The 19737-nt window shown below is 43.1% G+C and overlaps 1 protein-coding gene and 1 non-coding gene across 2 annotated transcripts; both read right to left on the reverse strand.

Moving 5' to 3' along the window:
- Positions 1-1805: 1805 nt before the first annotated feature.
- On the reverse strand, positions 1806-18785 carry PPP1R8 (protein phosphatase 1 regulatory subunit 8). The gene is made up of 7 exons (XM_052635530.1): positions 18714-18785; positions 16718-16778; positions 11569-11722; positions 10056-10276; positions 8394-8538; positions 3382-3446; positions 1806-2159 (listed from the first exon to the last, which is right to left on the reverse strand). Exons 1-7 carry the CDS (start codon positions 18767-18769, stop codon positions 1806-1808), a joined length of 1056 nt encoding a protein of 351 aa, XP_052491490.1. The 5' UTR covers positions 18770-18785.
- On the reverse strand, positions 15010-15175 carry LOC128044067 (small Cajal body-specific RNA 1). The gene has a single exon (XR_008199045.1). It is a non-coding gene; the product is annotated as a small Cajal body-specific RNA 1 (non-coding RNA).
- Positions 18786-19737: the final 952 nt, after the last annotated feature.

Genomic DNA, 19737 nt, shown 5'->3' on the forward strand with positions numbered 1-19737 from the left:
ACAGTATTCCTTAGGGCTATTAAAATTAAATAAATGCTGCAGATGGTTGCTTGACAGTAGGCAGGTACTCAACGAATGATTTTGAACCAGCACTAATAGTAACCTCTGCTATGACGACAGGAAGGTGTCCTCAGAAGATGAGGACAGTCATCATTACGGAAGCCAGCAGAGAAGTTAAACTTCCGTCTAGCTGTGATTTTATAGATCTCTGTTCCTTTTACCAGGCTGCTCCTGCTGTGAGTCCACACTCTCGCCCTAAGGGATTTGGAGCCTCGTTGGCATTTTAGCCACAGTCACGTGCGTTGTCTCACCATGCACAAAGCGCGCTTCCTGCACGGTGTCCTAGCATGCAAGACACATCCACCCAGGTCAAACTCCAGCTGAGATCCCCTCTAAACGTCCTCAACTTCACTTGCTCTCACTCCTGTGCTTCCTGAGCTGTAGCTCAAACGCACGCAGCTGCAGCCAGACAGTGGTGGTTACACTGGGACAAGGGCACCCGTCTCTCTGCCTTAACCCACTTTGCTCAGTGAGGCTTCATCAGGGGACTGGAATCTTTAATTAGAATTTCCAGTTCATCAGGGGGCATCTTTATTTGTGGTAATAAAATGGGGACACAGCGTCACCTCCCAAGCCTGACAGCTGTACCTGACAAATAGTCCCTCATGGCAGTGGAAGTAGGTGATGGCAACTGAATCACAAACTGCACCCAAATGACAAAAGTTACATTTAATTTACAATGTAATAAAGGTTACAGGTAAAAAGCTACACATAAAGCGTGAAAAGGCCTATTACACAAATGTACAAATCTCTGTACAAAGCTCTTATCAATGTGTCCTACCTTCGTCTCCTATGTTTGTTAGCCAGGTCTTCTAGTCTTGGAGCTCTGGGTCAAGTGGGGGAAAGAGCCTCCGAACCATCATCTAAAAATGTCCTCTTAGAGACATTCGTTACTTCAAAGTAAAAATCTTTTCCTTTTTAATTAGAATTTCTCTAACTGGTCATATCCTTTAAAAATTGCCTTCATAACACACTCAAAAAGGAAAGTAATACCTTAGAGAGTAGAGGACAGTACCCTGAAATCAAGTGAGAAACTTCCGCAAGTACTCAGATTTCACAAGAAAAACAGGTAGAGTTCAAACAATACTGTAAGTTTAAAACTGTCAACCTGTGTCTATGGCACTGGTCAGATGAAGAAAAAAAAAAATGTTCTCATTTGAACAGAAAGGACAAAAGAGAAAAGCCAAACTGCTGGACCTCAAAACCACTGACCCAGGAAAACACTTTTGAGTTTAAATCTTAGCTTAACTGGAGAATTTTAAACCCTCCTGTTAAGCAACCTGGAATCCGCGGCAACTCCTCTGCTACCTGGACTTCCAGGGATAGCAGGTATAAATTAGGCTACTGGGCCCACGAGGCTGGCGGCGCTTCTGTCACCCCCACAGCTCTGGATTCAACCTGAGGACCTAGAGTTTCTCCCTGGGGTATGTGACCTTAAATAAAAATGACCCTAGAAAGAGGGAGAAAAAAAAAGGAGAAAAGGAAAGCCTGGGGAAAAGCCAGGGCAATCTATTTAAAAGGATATATGAAACGTTTCTCCGCAATGAAAGTGTTCTGAAGACAGGTCTTTCTGGGATATTTCAACCTCACTCCCCGTTTTAATATTACATGGTTAGGACCCCAGGAGACATTCTGAAAGACGATACTGCACACATGAAAAGTTTTTCTCCCTAATTCATTAGCTCCCCCCAGCACCCTTCCACCCTATTCCCACCCAATCCCACCCTCCTCCATGACCAAAAATATCAAATCAGTAAGGAAGGTGTGGGCTTCTTGCCCGGCCACGCCTCTTTTGCGTATTTCTTCTTCTTGGGTTCGTTGACAGCTTCGGGGTTATAGACGGCAGGGTTTGGTGCAGGGTTCATGTTCACTGCTGACGGCACAACAGGGGTCAAGTCCACATCAGGAGCGAGGTTCGGGTATGGCATGGGCAAGCCACCAATGAGCGCTGTCCCATGGATGCCGTGCGGCTGGGAGCCAGCTTCACTGTGCGTGGGGGGCAGGCCCCCGTAGAGTCCTCCACTGAAGGCAAAGTTCTGCATGCGCCTGCTCCCCGATTCCTCCAGGCCCAGGGAGCCAGGGCCCTCCACCCGCTTCTTCTGTGGTTTACAGAGGAGACAGAAGTGAGACAGAAGAGTGCTGTTAGGTTCCTCTACTGCAGTCCTAGAAAAGCTGGGGAAGGCCCCTGAACCTCTAACTCGTTTGTTTCCCAAACAACCCATCTCACTGTCCTCAAATCTCAGGGCCTGAAGAGGCCTTACAGTGGTCCTCTAACACGTGGCTCCCAAACACTGCTCCACACACAGTGCTCATCATCCTACACCAAACCAAGAAAAATGAGGCCAGTGTGTGAACTTTTCATAAAGTAAGACTTATCCAGTTTAAGGGACTATTCTTTACCCTAAGGTCATGCCTCTCTCTCTGTTTTTGATGTTAAAATGCCCTTTTAGGAAACAAAGGTGATTAATAGATGGTTCCAAGTATTCTAATTTTTATTTTCTTGGGGGAAACAGACAGCAGAAAATTCCAAAGGAAGAAGAAAGAAGAGAAAGGTGCTCAAGGGGAAATGTGACACAAATTCTATGGAGTTGTCTGAAAAAATTTCATCTTGTAGTTTTTCACATTGGACTAAAGTTCAACGAAAGATCTTCCTGAAACAAAGACTAACCGGAAACTTGACACATTTCTTGATCTAATATATTCTGAAGATTAGGAAAAAAACCAACTCTCTCTAGCAGCTCTGACCAGCATCTTCCAATCACCATTTGAACACCTCTGCCAACAGGGATCTGCTTCCAGGGGCCACATGTTCCCTTTTGGAGCCCTAGCTGTCAGGTAGTTCTCCATGAGCACTCAGAACATCTCTGTAGCTTCCACTTCTTGGTTCTTCAATAGAGCTATCTTTAAACCTAACCCAATGTGGGCTGGCTTTCCTATCTGTGTCATTCTTGTTCACAAAACAAATCCATGGCAAAAGCCAGAGGTGCCATGCAGAAGGCAACTTTGCCTCCTCTTTGCCTAACAGCTTACTCTGAGTTAAGAGGGGAAGGCTAAAGAAACATGGGTCTCTCTGCACCCTACCCTGCTGAGAGGTAAATTTACAGACTTGCATCACATCATAATTTACATGCAGCATTAAGCTGGCTCGTCACCTGCAGTTTCTCTATGGCACTCCAGGATCCCAACACACAGGTCAGGTAAAAGTATTCCCACAGTATGAAAAACAAGAAAGGAGCAAAGAATGTGTTTTAAAATTAAGCCTACATATGGAAGAGTGGGTTTTTAACCCAGATTATATAACATTCCAAACATGCTTCCTACCTTGACTGGGACCACTGCAGTCTGCACCATGTTCCGAAAGCGACCAACCGAGGGATCCACATCCTCTGCAAAAAGACACGAGAGCGGGGTTAATTCAGTAATCAACTGGGCGGATTAATGTCACATGGCTCAGTGTGAACAAAGTCATCACAATAACTCATATTACAACAGTAAAATACAGCTAACACTTCAAGTGTTTTCTGGGTATGTGTTCAATCCTCACAACAACCCTATGAGCTAAATACCACTGGAGTAAACATGTAATAGATGAGAAAACAAACTCAGGCTTGGAGGAGGAAAAAGACAGGCCCAGTCACCTCGCTGGAGAGGAGCCAGGATATAAAGCTCAGCAGCCTGTGCTCTAGACTACTTTCCCATTCCACATACTTCCCTCTTTTGAGGGGAGATTAAAAAAAAGTAGACATCATCAATCTCATGTTAGTAATAAAAGAGGGACACCTCAAGAGGTCACACACCACGTACTTTGCTAACACCTGCTCATAAGCGAAAAACAAAATCAGGATCCACACCCAGGGCTTCTAGCTTAACTTTGCCTTTTGAACTGAACACAGGCATACCTCGCTTTACTGTGTTTCACTTTATTGTGCTTTGCAGATATTGCAGGGTTCTTTTAAAAACAAAAACAAAAAACAAAAACAAGTTGAAGGTTGGTGGCAACCCTGCATTGTCAGATGATAGTTTGCATTTTTTAGCAATAAAGTATTTAATTAAAGCACTGTAAAGAAACAAGGACATGGGTTTTTTTAGATATAATGCTATTTTTTAGACATAATGCTACTGTACACTTGTAAATGTAAATTATATATGCACTGGCAAACCAAACAAATCTGCGTGACTTGCTTTGACATTTGCTTTATTGAAGTGGTCTGGAATGGAACCCATGATATCTCCAATGCATGCCTGTACAAAGGCGGCTCACTAACAGATCTGCAGGCCCTGCCCAGGCAGGGTGGGAGAGCTTTTCACAGCTTACACACACTCTACTGCACCCTACAAAGCTTCTAGCTTCATTCATTCACTCTGCCAGAAGAAGGCACTAAGATCAAGTAACATCCTTGCAATCAGTCTCTCATTTATTGGACAGAAGGCATGGAAATAAAGAGCAAGACATGGTCCTGCCTTTAAGGAGCTCACAGCTATAAAGCCAGATGGGTCACAATACAATGGAGGTGCTTCAAGGGAAGTATGAAAGTAGTCATCTTGGAGCACAGAGGGGAGACTGGGTTGGATGACCTAGAATGAACAGTTTCCTCACTGAAGACGAAGTGTGGGGAGACAGGCAAGCACAGACTTACTATCATTACTAGAAAAACCAACTCCCTGGCCCTTTTACCTTAATACAGTGGTAGGAAAGGAGTTGTTTCCCAAGCAGACATTGTACACCTTATTTTAATGTACTGAAGGTGTTTGCTATTTAAAGAAACACTTCTGTGAATCCCTTTGGGATATAAAGTATTCCTTATTTAATTGAAGAGCCCCTGGTTTATTTAAGTCTGGCTTTTCACATATTAGGATGCCTCTAAAGAATATATCCTGGAATTACGTACACAAACAATTGTTGTTCAATGAACGAACGAATGAACAGCTTCTATACAGAAAAAGAAAGAGGAAAAGGTAGCCAGGCTCATCAGGAAGGAGACAAGGTCTCTAAAAACAGGCACCCTTATTTTCTCTCATTACCACAGGAGCCCTGTTCCAATCAGCCCTTCAGGAAAGCTAAATGAAGCGCAAGAGCAACTGGAGCCCGAGAGGCGTGGCTACAGGGTATGTGCCCCACGAACACAACAGGCCTGTGGAAGTGAGGACGAGGCCATCGAGGAGACCCTGTCCTGTGCTGGCTGCACAGTGTTCGGTCCCCTCACCCTTTCCTCATTCTCGAGCCATTTGACTCCTGAAGAGGGAGTCTACCCACTGCAGGAAATCTCTGCTCCTGGAAGATCTACCAAGAAGTTCCTTGCCAGGTCTACTTCTGGTATAGGAAAGTCTGCACAGGTAAGTGTGACAGGGCTGGCAGATGACGACTGGGATAATGGCTAACATTCATCACGAGCTACTGAGTGCCTGGATGAAGCACAAACTAGAATCAAGATTGCTGGGAGAAATATCAGTAACCTCACATATGCAGATGACACCACCTTATGGCAGAAAGCAAAGAGGAACTAAACAGCCTCTTGATGAAAGTGAAATAATAGAGTGAAAAAGCTGGATTTAAAACTCTACATTCAAAAAAGGAAGGTCATGGCATCCAGTCCCATCACTTCATGGCAAATAGATGGGGAAACAGTGGAAACAGTGGCTATTTTTGGGGGCTCCAAAATCACTGCAGATGGTGATTGCAGCCATGAAATTAAAAGACGTTTATGACCAACCTAGACAGCATGTTAAAAAGCAGACGGACCTTGCCAACAAAGGTCCATCTAGTCAAGGCTATGGTTTTTCCAGGACTCATGTATGGATGTGAGAGTTGGATCGTAAAGAAAGCTGAGCACCGAAGAATTGATGCTTTTGAACTGTGGTGTTGGAGAAGACTCTTGAGAGTCCCTTGGACTACAAGATCAAACCAGTCCATCCTAAAGGAGATCAGTCCTGAATATTCATTGATGCTGAAGTTGAAGCTCCAATACTTCAGCCACCTGATGTGAAGAACTGACTCACTGGAAAAGATCCTGATGCTGGGAAAGATTGAAGGCAGGAGAAGGGGACGCCAGAGGATGAGATGGTTGGATGGCATCATCAACTCGATGGACCTAAGTTTGGGCAAGCTCTGGGAGTTGGTGACAGACAGGAAAGCCTGGTGTGCTGCAGTCCATGGGATCGCAAAGAGTCAGACATGACTGAGTGACTGAACTGAACTGAGTGCCGAGCACATATCGGAGGTATTTTCACTTTAATCATTTAATCTCTCCATCAATCCTATGGGGCCATAAGTCTGACAAGTCACTTGACCAGAGGGTCACAGAGCTACCAAGCAGAGATGTGAATTTCATACCCCAGCCCACTAGAGTCCACACTCTTAAACACTCTGCCATACTCTCCCTGAACACACTGCCTTCATAAAGTTCCAGGACAATAATTTTCTTCTTTTTCTTTTTAGCTGCCCCATGTGGCATGTGGGATCTTAGTTCCCTGACCAGATACTGAACCCATGGCCCCTGCAATAGGAGCAGAGTCGTAACCACTGGACCACCAGAGAAGTTCCACAATAATTTTCAAGAGAGAAAACAGAACATATCAGACCCTAGGTCTTGAAGGGAGACTTAATGAATTATCTAGTTCAGTCATTCCCATACTGTAGGCTGTTCATCAGTACAAATAAGAGCTTAGTAAAACTACAGATTTCTATGTCCAACCCCTAGAAACTCTTATCTGACATCCAGAAATAAACTTTCTAGATTAGTCATTCAGCTCCTGACTGAACATTTCCCTTGGACATTCACTACTTTGACAAGTAATTCATTCCACTTCACACATCATCAGAAAGTGAACAAAAGTCACTAGAATGAATGCTTCAATCTCTTTCACAGGAATTCTTTTAATTTTTCTTCTAAATATAAGGATTTGTTGTTGCTTTTAATGCCGAGCCAAATACTTGCTACTCACAGGCTCTGGTTTCGCCCACTCCTTCCTCCCGAAGGTCAGCCTTGCAAACATCTATTCTCAGGGTGCCTCCCCCCAATCTGCTCTCCTTCATGCGCATTTCCCAGCATTCAAGGACCACTGTCCATAGCTGGGAGTCTCCTTCTCCCTTAAGACTACAAAACACATTTAGTATTTTAGTAGAAGTTAGAGCCTTAATGGGCTTCCCTGGTGGCTCAGAGGTTAAAGCGTCTGCCTCTAATACAGGAGACCTGGGTTCAGTCCCTGGGTTGGGAAGATCCCCTGGAGAAGGAAATGGCAACCCACTCCAGTATTCTTGCCTGGAGAATCCCATGGACGTAGGAGCCTGGGAGGCTGCAGTCCATGGGGTAGCAAAGAGTTGGACACGACTGAACGACGTCACTTAACTAACTTAGAGCCTTAAAGAGGCAAGTCTTCAATGCAGTTAATAGTGGCAGAAAGTTGTCCAATTTTAAGTTACCAGTCATACACAGATCCCCATGAAGACAACAGTGTCTGCTCTAACCTATACTTAAACTCCACTATGATACAGACATACTGCATCAGCAAAGGAGAACTACAGCCATGCTCTGTACACTGAATTGTATGGGCCCTTCCTCTAGCTACTTCTTTCACACTGCAACTGGATAATGCTTGAGTGTTCAGGGCACTCCATCAATGAAAAGGCATAGCTTGTTTTATTGTACTTCACAGACACTGAGTTTTTTATTTCAGTAAATTTGAAGGTTTATGGCAACCCTGCATTGAGTAAGTATTTCAGTGCAATTTTCCCAACAGCATTTACTCACTTCCTAGCTCTGTGTTACATTTTGGTAATTCTCACGTTTCAAACTTTTCCATTATTGTTACAGTTGTTATAGTCGGAGAAGGCAATGGCACCCCACACCAGTACTCTTGCCTGGAAAATCCCATGGAGGGAGGAGCCTGGTAGGCTGCAGTCCATGGGGTCGCGAAGAGTCAGACACGACTGAGCAACTTCCCTACAGTGGTATATGACCAGTGATCCTTGTTGTCACTATTGTAAAAAGATTACAACTTGCTGAAGGTTCAGATCATGGCTGGTGTTTTTTAGTAATAAAGTATTTTTTAATTAAGGTATGTACATTGTCTTTTTAGACATGACGCTACCACACACTTAACAGACTACAGCGTAGTACCGGGAAACCAAAAAATGTGTGTGACTTGCTTTACTGAAATTCTTGAACCAAACCCACAATATCTCCAAAGTATGCCTGTAGTGTACAAAAATATCTCCCCTGAATATAGCACTTGTTATTCTAAAACTTGTTGAGAAACAACTGACCTACAGGTTGTGTAAACTACTCTCTAGGATCATAGCCTTTTCATCAGAAAAAACTAGCAGGACACCTCACCTGGGTTGATGATCTCATCATCCTCACTAAAGGTCACCCGTGAATTCTTCCTCTTCCTCTTTGGTCTCTGAATGTCCAGATTCCCCTCCTCAATGGTGAGAGTGGAAATCCGCTTGTTGTGGGCAGTGTTGAATTCTGTCAGGTTCTGGGCCAGAGTTCACACAGGAAAGACAGGAATGAGTACACAAGGAATTTGAAGGAGAATATTACCAAAGAGCAGGAAGGGATCAGGAGCTAACCTTGACCTCTTCACAAAGATGAAGTTCTCCTTGCATCCAGAAAAGATTACTGTCCCTAAATAGCTAACACCAGCAAGGCTCATTTGACAGGGTGTGGAACATCTTCAGTGACCAGTGATATTCAAAAGGGGCTGAAGGACCCTGAGCTGAAAACAAGTCATCTGTGCAAAAACCCTTGAGTTGAGGTTTGGGGGTTTTTTGAAGAAGGTTATCATGTCTTCATGCTGAGAATTAAACGAATGCGACTGGGAAGAAATTCAAGAACTGTTTAAAGTAACAAAACAGATGAGAAAGAAAAACTGACAGTTTCTTTCCCAGTGGCTCTCTCCTTTAAAACTAGTTAGGACGCTGCCAGTGCACGGAATATCTGGCATTAATATTTTGTCACTCCCCATCCCTGTCTGGCCCCATTTCTATTCATAACTATCCATCCATCTCAGTGATTAACTTGGCCTCAGCACTGCTGCCTGCCTCTTTTCAATCCCTTGGACTTATTCCAATCTGCGCTGCAGTTTGAGACATCCCAAATGTCTTGAGAACAAGACCTAGAGATGACAGGAGGAGGCATGGAAGCAGTCTGGAAAAGAATGGGCAAGAGGGACTGCCAACCAGGCCCCTGGCTATGAGGCTACTTATTTACAACCAAGTAACTTCCGAGTTGTAAGATTTGTACTGTGCTTTTTTCTTCCTACGATCTGGGAAACTGACTCTGTATACAAGAAGAGTAAATGTATGTGGGTGGTTAAGGACAGGCTGCCATTTGATCTACCTGGATAGACTAGTCACACCAATACAGTGACAGGCATGTGAAGACAAAAGCTACATCACAAACTACTGGGGTCAACTCTAGACAAGGAAAACCTTAACACATTAAAGTTAAATCCTGTAAAATTCAGGGCAGCCAGGTCCAGAGCAAAAGCAGTCTAGTTCTACTCAGAAGATTCTTGGGCTGATTGGACAGTATCAAAAAAAGCTACATAAATGAATGAAAGCTCCAATCTCTGTAAGCCAGTGCTGTTCAAACAAACTTTCTGGATGATAGAAATGTTTTCTATCAGAGCTATTTAGTTTGGTCAGTCACTAGCCCCATGTGACTACTGAGCACTTGGAATGTGGCTGGTGGCTACTGCACTGGATGGTAGAGCTCTTAAGAAAGGTAACTCCCTTTGGCTTCTAACATGCAGCAAAGGTGCACAAGACAGCCATAAGGGTCTACTGGCTAGTCAGCCCTGGTTATATATAACCAAACCCACACAGTGCAGACTTCCAAGGGCCACACCACACTGCCAAAGTGGCAAAGGCTTACCACTCTATTCAAGAAAACCTCCAGCTGCTAAGTCATTGGCATTTCAAGCTACACAGAACAGCTACTGCAAAAACCAGAGTCTCCAAGACATAACAATGACATAGACAATAGAATTACATCAAGTTCTGTTTCCTCCTCTGGAAGCCCCAGTAAGCCCTTGAGTTCATCATCCTCTCCACCCATCTTCTCATCTCCTTTCACAGCTGATGGCAATGTCTGAGGCTTCTCACGTAGAGTGTATGCCCTTGTGGATGCACCAAATGAGACCGTGGAGTCGATGGGAATTTGCTGAGGCTTGTGTGGCTCCAACCGAATGTGACCCAAGAAAGTGCCGTGTGCTGGGAATAACCAAATCAGAAATGTAAGAGAGGAAAAGAAAAAAACAAACAAAAAACAAACCTGAATTGCAGAAGAGAAGCTTCTGCCAGCACATCAGTTTTGCTTTTTAAAACAGAAATGGCATTGGGTCTACTTTGCATCCCTTGTCATGAGTCACACTGAAAAGGAAACTCCTTCACTGAATCCTGAATCACTACAGTGGATTTCTTACACATCTTCAGACTTGCTGTTAGCCCACATAACAAGTACCTCTGCTGTCAGACTGACTCCATTCTGGGTCCAGCAGGAAAGGCTTCAACCCAGCAAAAGCCATGCCCCCCAAGGAGGAGGACAGGAACTGCTGAGGTCTCACCTCTCCAGCCCCAAGCCTAAGGAATACAGGAACTGCTGGATGGGTAGCAGTTATACTTGGGGTTTCCCCAGGATAAGAAATGAGGCTGGCTGAAACACGTGCAATACCAATGGCAAGGTAGGCCAAAAATCCTACTGCAGAGTCCGGATACTTTTCCATGTCTACATTCTGCATATTATGAAATGGAGAGAAAAGATGAGATAAATTTGCAAGTAAGTACTTATGAGACAAGGCTCTCCAAAACCACCATATAACCATACTGGGGTAACATGTGCATGTGTATGCAGAGGGGGAAAAAAGGAGTAAAACACGATCAACCCAGGAAGGAGATCCCTTATGTTCCATGCTGCAATTAATTATACACAGGTGAAAACAAACAAACTTCAAGGCCCCATGTAGTCAAGTTTCAATTGCATTTCTGAGATTATCTCTGACAAACTTGAAAATCTTATAGTCGGAGTGTGCTCATAGAATTAAAATTGATATTAGTAGTAGTAGTAGCCAAAGCAAAATGTAGCTGAGATAAAAAACCTATTATAAAAAATAAAACTTGCTCAAAATAAGGATTTTTTTTTAATGTCCTGTACCCACAACTCTGCTACATTAATGGAGCTAACCAAAGCTTCTGCTTAAACTGGATCACAATCTCTCAGGGGCCTATAAACACATTCCCTAGTTCCTAGGTGTTTTTTTGTTCTCTCTATATACCTATTACTCTCTTCAGGAAAGCACTCCCTAAAATCTTCTTCTCTCTCCACTCATTAATTATTTCAGTAAAATAGGAAATAACACAGGAATGGAGAAGGACTGATTCAAAAACCAAACATAAACTTCCTTGATGAGCAATAAAACACAATTTCAAATCTGAAGAACCCAAAGAGCATCTCCACGCTGCCCAAAAGGGAATGTGTAAAATGGGATGGGATACGAGTTACTTACTACTGTTGAGATCTATCAGGAAAACTCTCTTCAGATGCTTGTGGTAGACCAAGGCAGCATGGACCCGAGAGCAAGACTGGTGGTCTATTGTGAAGTCACACAAATCAGGGTTTCGCCCAAATAAGTAATACTTCTTCTCATCGATAATCAGTTTCTAAATAAATATAAAATACTACTTAAAGCTGGTTTCAACAGGGTTTAGCAAAAATTCTTCCAATAAAAGTAGAGCATATTAACGTAAAATTCCTTGTCAAAGTAAATAAATATATATATATGTATGTATATATATTTCCTATTCTTCAAGATAGAGACCTCAGAAAAATTTACTAACATTTTTGGGGAATGGCAATTTTAATCCCCAAATATAGTGGTCAAATGTTGAGTGCCAATATGAAAAGAACTTTCCCTAATCCTATTAGATGTAAATGGCCTGCAAGAGAGGCTGTCTTCTTTTCATTGTAAATTTAAGATTTCACTTAACTTGAGGTTGAGCAGCAAATAAAAACATAAGGCATGCCTATAAAGGAATAAGACCTCTTTTCAGAAAAATACATATTGAAATGAAGACTATCAACTGGTCTGCAAAGGAAGGGAGGTATAAACACTTACCTATATTCTAATCATGCTGCCAGAGCCCCAAAATATTTTTGGAAGCCCCTTGAAATCAGAATTACGTTAGACATCACCGTATGAGCCTCTAGATCTAACTTTATGGTCTCATTTCATTTTGGCCACAAAAAAGCATTACTCAGAGTTAACTCTAAATGAGTACTTGCTTTGTCCAAATATGGTATGACCTCACAGGGGAAAGATTTTCCAGGTTTGAGGGAAGAGAATGTAGAGATTCACATTTATTGAAGGGCTATTTTTTGCTAGGCATTTTAAGCATTATCTCATCTAATCCTCAAAACAGGTCTGTGAACTAAGTATCACCTTTATTATTGAAAGTGAAAGTGTTAGTTGCTCAGTCGTATCCAACTCTTTGCAACCCCATGGACTGTAACCTGCCAGGCTCCTCTGTCCATGGAATTCTCCAGGCAAGAATACTGGAGTGGGTTGCCATTACCTGCTCCAGGGAATCTTCCTGACCCAGGGATTGAACTGGGGTCTCCTGCATTGCAGGCAGATTCTTTACCGTCTGAGCCACCAGGGAAGCCTATCACCTTTGTTATTAAACATAAGAAAATGAATTCAGAGAGATGAATCTAGTCATTCAAGGCAGTCAGGCTGGTTAAGTAGCAGATGTGGGATTTAAATTCAGGTATGAATAACTTGCAAGGCTAATATTCTCAACAACAGTGCCATAGGTCTGAAATAATTCTAAGAACTCCAAAATGTTTCTAACCACTCCTGTGGAACTGGAAAAAATAGAACTATATAATGTCCCAATATAATAGTAGAAAAGAGGATTTTGCAGAGCAGCAAACTGTTATTTTAAAAATTGTAGGGGCTGATGTAGCACCGTTAACTTTCATTTTGCCAAAAAAGAACTTTCTTTTAAAATTGTCACCAATCATTTTATAAAAGAAAGGTCATTTTAACAAAAAAGCAGGGAGGACAAGGATAAAAGGCCACTCTTTGAGTTGAATTTAGCTTTATGAAAAACTCACTACCCTGTCTTTTTCTTTTAATCCTTGATCAGTAAAGCTTTTGCCACATATTGGTTGTGGACTGGGCTGTCACAGATGAAGGACCCTAGGTTAAATTTTTGCTAACACTTCATTCAGTTCTTAAGGTCTACAATTTGAGCCTTTGAAGAATAACCCTCATTCATATACATTATGTTGTTCCTTTACAGTTTTTACTTTTATCTGCACCACGTGGCTTATAGGATCTTAGTTCCCAGATCAGTGACTGAACCCATCCCCTTAGCAGTGAAAGCGCCGATCCCTAACCACTGGAATCCCAGGGAATTCCGTTTTTTTCTTTAAACAGAATGTCTCACTAAGCTCTAGTTCACATTTCACACTATGCTCCTTCTAAAATCCCTGAAAGAAGACAGCACAAAGCTGAGTAAGGAAGTAGAGTCAAATTAGGATTGTACCAGGCTAGGATTCAAGAGGCTTATTTTTCGTTCCTGGCTATGTCACTGAACTCACAGTGGGCTACTATTCTCCCCTGTGCTTCAGTGTTCTTACAAAACCAGAAATGTACCTCACATACTGGTAACAGTTAACAACTGCTGAGTACTTAAGTGCACACACTGTGCTATGAGTTTTATGCTATGTCATTTCATCCTTACAGCCACTCTGTGAGCTAAGTAGGTACTATTATTCCTATTTTTATAGATAGGAACAGTGAGGCATAAAGAAATTAATTAATATATGCAAGTTCACACTGCTAGATATTTATAAACTGGATTAGAAATTCAGGTCTGATTTCACAGAATCTAAGCTTTTATAACCACTATATATTTTCTTCACTCTTCCTGCATCAAAAAATCTACCATATGGCAAAAAACATTTAAGGAGTGAACAAGTAGTATAGGTCACACTCTTAATTTTTTTTTAAACACTTACCCAGTTACTTGCCAGCTTATACTTTAAGGCTCAAAGGGATGGGGGTCACCTTTGGGAAACTGTCCAGCAGAGCCCACTTGCTTCTGGGAGAGCTTGTCCCAGGCCCCTAGTGCTAGGGGGCCTCAAGATTCAACAACAGTCTGACAGCTCAATGCCACAATTGCCCCATGCCTGCTCAGACCCAAATATTAAGACGTGGGTTAAAAATAAGATATTGCTTTAGAATTGAGAGAGCCCTAAAATGTCATCATGTTATTTTCTCTAGGTAATATCTATGCAAGTTGAATCTCATAGATGCATTTTCCATTCGTATCTATATGCACATACATGATGTCTTCACAAACTTAAATTTGCTAACCACAGAGCTCATAGGCTGGACTTAAAACAAGTCATAAGACCACCAGCTCTTGGGTTCTAATACAAAATTGATCACCTTTCTATGATTCCAGGCTTCCCTGGTGGCTCAGCAGTAAAGAATCCACCTACCAATGCAGGAGACACAAGTCTGATCCCTGGGTTGGGAAGATTGCTAGAGAAGGAAATGGCAACCCACTCCAGTATTCTTGCCTGTGAAATGCCAAGGACACAGGAGCCTGGTGGGCTACAATCCATGGGGTCACAAAAGAGTTGGACACAACTTAGTGACTAAACACCACCACAAGGTGTCAATACCAGAGATTTAGGTGTTTAGAGAAGAAAGAGAAAAGGCCTCAAAATTAAATATGCACATTCACAATTAAAGGTATCTCAATTATAGAAGGGTGAAAATGTAGAGGAAAAAACAGTATGCCTCAGAAGCAAGAAAATGAGTGAATTCTTAGACAATTTGCTTCTTCTGTCCATGTGAATGAAATAATGCACTGGCCCTTCAGTAGTTACTAAACCACAATTGCTTAACTAGCTATGGCTAATATCATTATCCAGTTGTGCCTCTGAGTTATAACTCAGAGTGTATCTTTACACCCCGGGCTTAAAAGACTCATGGCTTTTGTTTTAATATTGCACTTCTTAAACCCAGCTATCACAACACATCACAGGCCTCTGACATAAGGCTTGGACATAGATAGCTCGGTTAGTATCAAGTGCTGCCTAAATCCTTAAATAATAAGCAGATCTGGAGTCTATTTCTCTCAGAAACAACACAGTGATGCCTAAGGATTGTAACATGACACCTTTGTGGCAACTTAGCACACCTAAGAGCACTGAAAGACAACATTACCAGTTAATGGAAACCAGTAATCAGAGCGATGTTTGACAAGTTAAGAGTGCTTTGAAAATATATATTATTTCTTAAAAGAATTATGATATTATCTTTAAAGCTAGGCTCCTTATCTTTTTCTCCCTACTGCAAATTAAAGATTTATTAAATTCTGGTTAGAAAAATAGACTTCTATATGTCTATTCAGCAACATTTTATATATGTGGGACAGTTTATAGTTAAAGAAAAAAAAGACATTTTAGCTAAATTATTCCCTTGAATAATCCTGATATTTTGTAACCTTTAAGACAGAAGAACCCATGACAAAGTGGTTCTAACTGACTGGCTAAGGGCTTGATGAATTCATCACAACTTCTGCCTTAATGTTTTACAAAATACATGTATCACTACAACATCCTGAAAGTGAAAACAATGTATTTATAGAACATCCTTCAGGAGATCTCACAGACAGTTTTCATTACGGAGTGCAATGTTTTTACTATATACACCAAAGAAAAATAACTGCACTCAATAATAGGGCCTTGAACTTAAATGTCATCTGAGCAAACAAACCTAAAGTTGGTTAAAAACATGGAGACTCACAACTCGATGGCCACAGTGGGCTTAATCCCCATTTCTTGGTAAATAAATGGTACAAAAGAATTTTAAAAAATCCACACAACCTAAGAGCTAAACAAAATTCGTGTTCTCTTGCAGTTCTATGCGGTTTTCATTCTAGAAACTTGGAGAAAAGCCAGAATTCTGCTACACTTGTTCTTTATAGTACTTACTTCGATTATAATCATGTAAATTTTTGTTTGGTTCTGTCTTTCCCACCAGATGATTCTTTTGAAGACAGGAACCATGTTCGTTTTTTTTCACTGCTGTATTCCCTATGCCAAGCACAAAGACTGGCACATAATAAGCACTCAGTACATGTTTTAAATGAGTGAATGAATTTCATCACCATTTCCATTCTCTTTTTTGAACATGTGTCTTAGTTTATGATCTTCTATGAAGGGTTTTAGCTTGAATGTCATAAAAGCAACTTAAAAGTTGAATTCAATCTATATCATTCACTTTCTTCTTCAATTATTGCAGATCTTGCATCTTCCACACAACTCCACATACTCAGAGAGAAGGAATTCACCAAGTTATAGGGCATCCAGTTTCACTGAGGCCTACAGGCCCACAATCTATTAAAACCCTTCATTTGGAAGGTAAGAAAAGTCACAAGAAAAACTGAGTATCTGTAGAGATACACATTGGCATGTGTTTTATCACTATGTGCTTTTAATAGAAAAAAAAAAATCAGGATGAACAAAAGTAGCATTGCTGGAAAACAAAGCACAGGAGAGGGGGTGGAAAAGTGAGTCACTGGCAAGAATCTTTAGTGTGGTGGGGAAAAAAGGCAAGATGTGTATTTCCATACCTCAATTAGCTTGTCTCCTTTGACTACATCCAGATGTAAACCAGGAGGGGGCTTACCTGCCCTGAAAAGTAACAGTGAAAAAATATTTTCAGGATGAGTTTGTAAATGCCATTTACAATCATTATCCCATTCAACACTGCAGCTCTCTTACCAGCCTATAATTAGTTCATGTTCAAGCAGAAATGTCACCTACTTTACTATTATAGCTCCTTTCTGCATTTGACACTTACCTCCCCAGTGATTCAACTGCTCTAAAACATATTTCAGGGGATCTGTATTTAGAGCAGCACCAAAGAAACCTGTTATTTTAACACTGAATTACCTACCTTGGAGAGAAAGCAGGACAGAGAATGCAAGTACTATAGTCGGAGTTGTCTGGTCACTTGGAGTTTGAGTCTAAGATTTGCCACTACCAATAATTACCATACAAAGGTAGAATAAATCAGTTGGTGTCTGGGGCTGATCAAGGTAGACTCATCACAGAAGAAAGAGAGGGCATTGTCCTGAGCTCTGAGGTCAAACCAGATATGTAATTTAGGCAGTGAGGGCAATCCAAAAGTATGCCATGAAACCAGGTACCAATAAATACAAGAGATATTTGTTAACTTTGAACAGGTCATTCTACAATGGCATGTATAAGGGAACTTTTCTCTATACTCCTATAATCATACCATCCAAGGGAGACACATATATGTCAAAGCACCTAACACAATGTCTGGTGCACACCAGAAGTTAAGGAAATGGTAAGTGATCTTATACAGTCTCTTCTAACTATAAATTTACTATCCTGGCCCAGTAAACTTATAGTTAGAAGACATAAGTAAATATTCTGAAATCAATGCGGCAAGGAACTGAAATGGACAAAATTTGCAGACTGGAGCAACTATGTGTTGCAGAAGTGCAGAGAGACCCAGACAATAGCTACACATTCACTTGTTTCCTGTCTTTGCTCGTCTGAAGTCTGAAGAACAATTACCAGAGTCCCAACATCTATGCACGCGCGCGTGCACACACACACAAACACAAATGCATCCATTTACATCTAACTGAAGATACAACACAGTCATCTCACAAGCCTGACCCAACTCCTCTATGGTGGTTGCTGGGAGGACAGTGCATTGGACAAAAGCCCATTTTGTCTGGAAACCAGGGAAAGCCAAGTTACATCCAGAATATGCTTTCTGAACTCCTACTCTGTGTCTGGCTCAGGCCTAGGAACTGTGACTCTAGAGAAACATTAGGCAGCCCTTGCCCTTGAAGGGTTCAATATAACGGCGAACACACACAAACACCACACTGTGATGAGCAGAAATAGCTCTAACTCGGATGGGTCGCCTTGCCAGGCAATTCATATAATTAATCGTGTACTCCACTCAAAGACTAAAATTATTCCATTATTCCCAAGAACTTGCGAAGGCAGGTTAGGAGTTCATCCTAACAAGCAAGGATGCCCTCTGGTGCCCGACTTCGCGCTGGTGGCTAAGAGCACAGGAGTAGGTCAGAGCCGTTCCTGCCCTCAGGGAGCTCCCAGTCAGCGAGAGACAGGCAAGGGCCGCACCAGGCTGCAGTAACAACCGCGGGATGCGAAGCTCTGAGGGGGGATCGGGGCCAGGAAGCTAGCTCGCGCGCGCTCGGGACAGAGAGCGGGGGGCAGGTACCGGGCTCCACAAGAGCACCAGGCACTCAGGCAGGAGGCACTCAGTCAGGAGTTGGGGTAAGTTCGAGACCAAGGCCCCGAAGCGCCCCGGCAGCCGGCTGACTGCCCGAGGGGCTGCCTAAGCCAGCGCCTCGAGCCCCCAACTCTGGGTTTCCTCGGTTCCTGGGCCCGGGCTCCGAGCTCCGGGCTCCTCCACACGCCGCCCGGCCCGACGGACACTTCTCCCTCAGTCAGTCCCAAGATGTTTGGGCCGTTCGGCTCGCTGCGAGAAATCAGCCGCCCGGCCGGCACAGGCCAGCGCAGCCAGGCCACTCCAGCGCTGGTCGCCCCGCCACTCACCAGGTCGGGCAGTCGAACAGCGGTAGGCTGGAGCCGGAGTTCGCGGCTGCCGCCATCTTGCGTCTCCCCCTCCCATTTGGCGGGCCCGAAGCACGCTGGGAAACTGGAAGACCCAGAGGGGGAGAGGCGGCTTCCCAGCGACCTGTGCGTCTGCGCGCGCACACACACACTCCCACGCACGCACGCACGCACGCACAGGGCGCTGTAGTAGCGGTGGAGACTGGGTTCCCGTTTAGGGGTGTTTTTTAGGGTTTGAGAGGGTTGACCTTCTCCAGAGGCCAGAGCTTTCCTCGGCCGGCAGTTGTCTGAGGAAAATGGGCTCGGTTTCCCTGTGCGTTCTTTTTGCAAAGACGCTCCCAGGCTCTAAAGTTTTGTGATGCCACCCTTGCTCTGGGCTCGCACCGTCAGCCTTTTGACTCCCAAGATGGAGATAAGCTAGAGGGTATAGGGCTTCGGGATTGGAAAAACACCAGTCTGTTGTGTCTTCTCTAACGGTCCTGAGAAGCTACCTTTCGGGGTCGTATAAACTCTAGACAAACAGGAGCCAGGGACGGATCCAACCAGATGGCAGGCGTCCAGATCATCAAAATGCATGACTGAAAAGGGTTATTTAATCAAGTGGAGGCCTCTTTGGATTTTAAAATTTTGGTCATAGTGACTAGATTGTATAACGAAGACAGGATTCAGGTCTGCTTTTGTCCAACAGCTGAAAGATCATCAGCAGGGCTTCTGGTTGTAATGGCTTATTGTCTGCTGCTGCTGCTGCTAAGTCGCTTTAGTCGTGTCCGACTCTGTGCGACCCCATAGACGCCAGCTCACCAGGCTCCCCCGTCCCTGGGATCCTCCAGGCAAGAACACTGGAGTGGGTTGCTATTTCCTTCTCCAATGCATGAAAGTGAAAAGTGAAAGTGAAGTCGCTCAGTCGTTTCCAACTTTTAGCGACTCCATGGACTGTAGCTCACCAGGCTCCTCCATCCATGGGATTCTCCAGGCAAGAGTACTGGCTTATGTCTACTGAGTGCTT

Source organism: Budorcas taxicolor, chromosome 2 (assembly GCF_023091745.1).
Source record: "Budorcas taxicolor isolate Tak-1 chromosome 2, Takin1.1, whole genome shotgun sequence".
NCBI lineage: Eukaryota > Metazoa > Chordata > Mammalia > Artiodactyla > Bovidae > Budorcas > Budorcas taxicolor.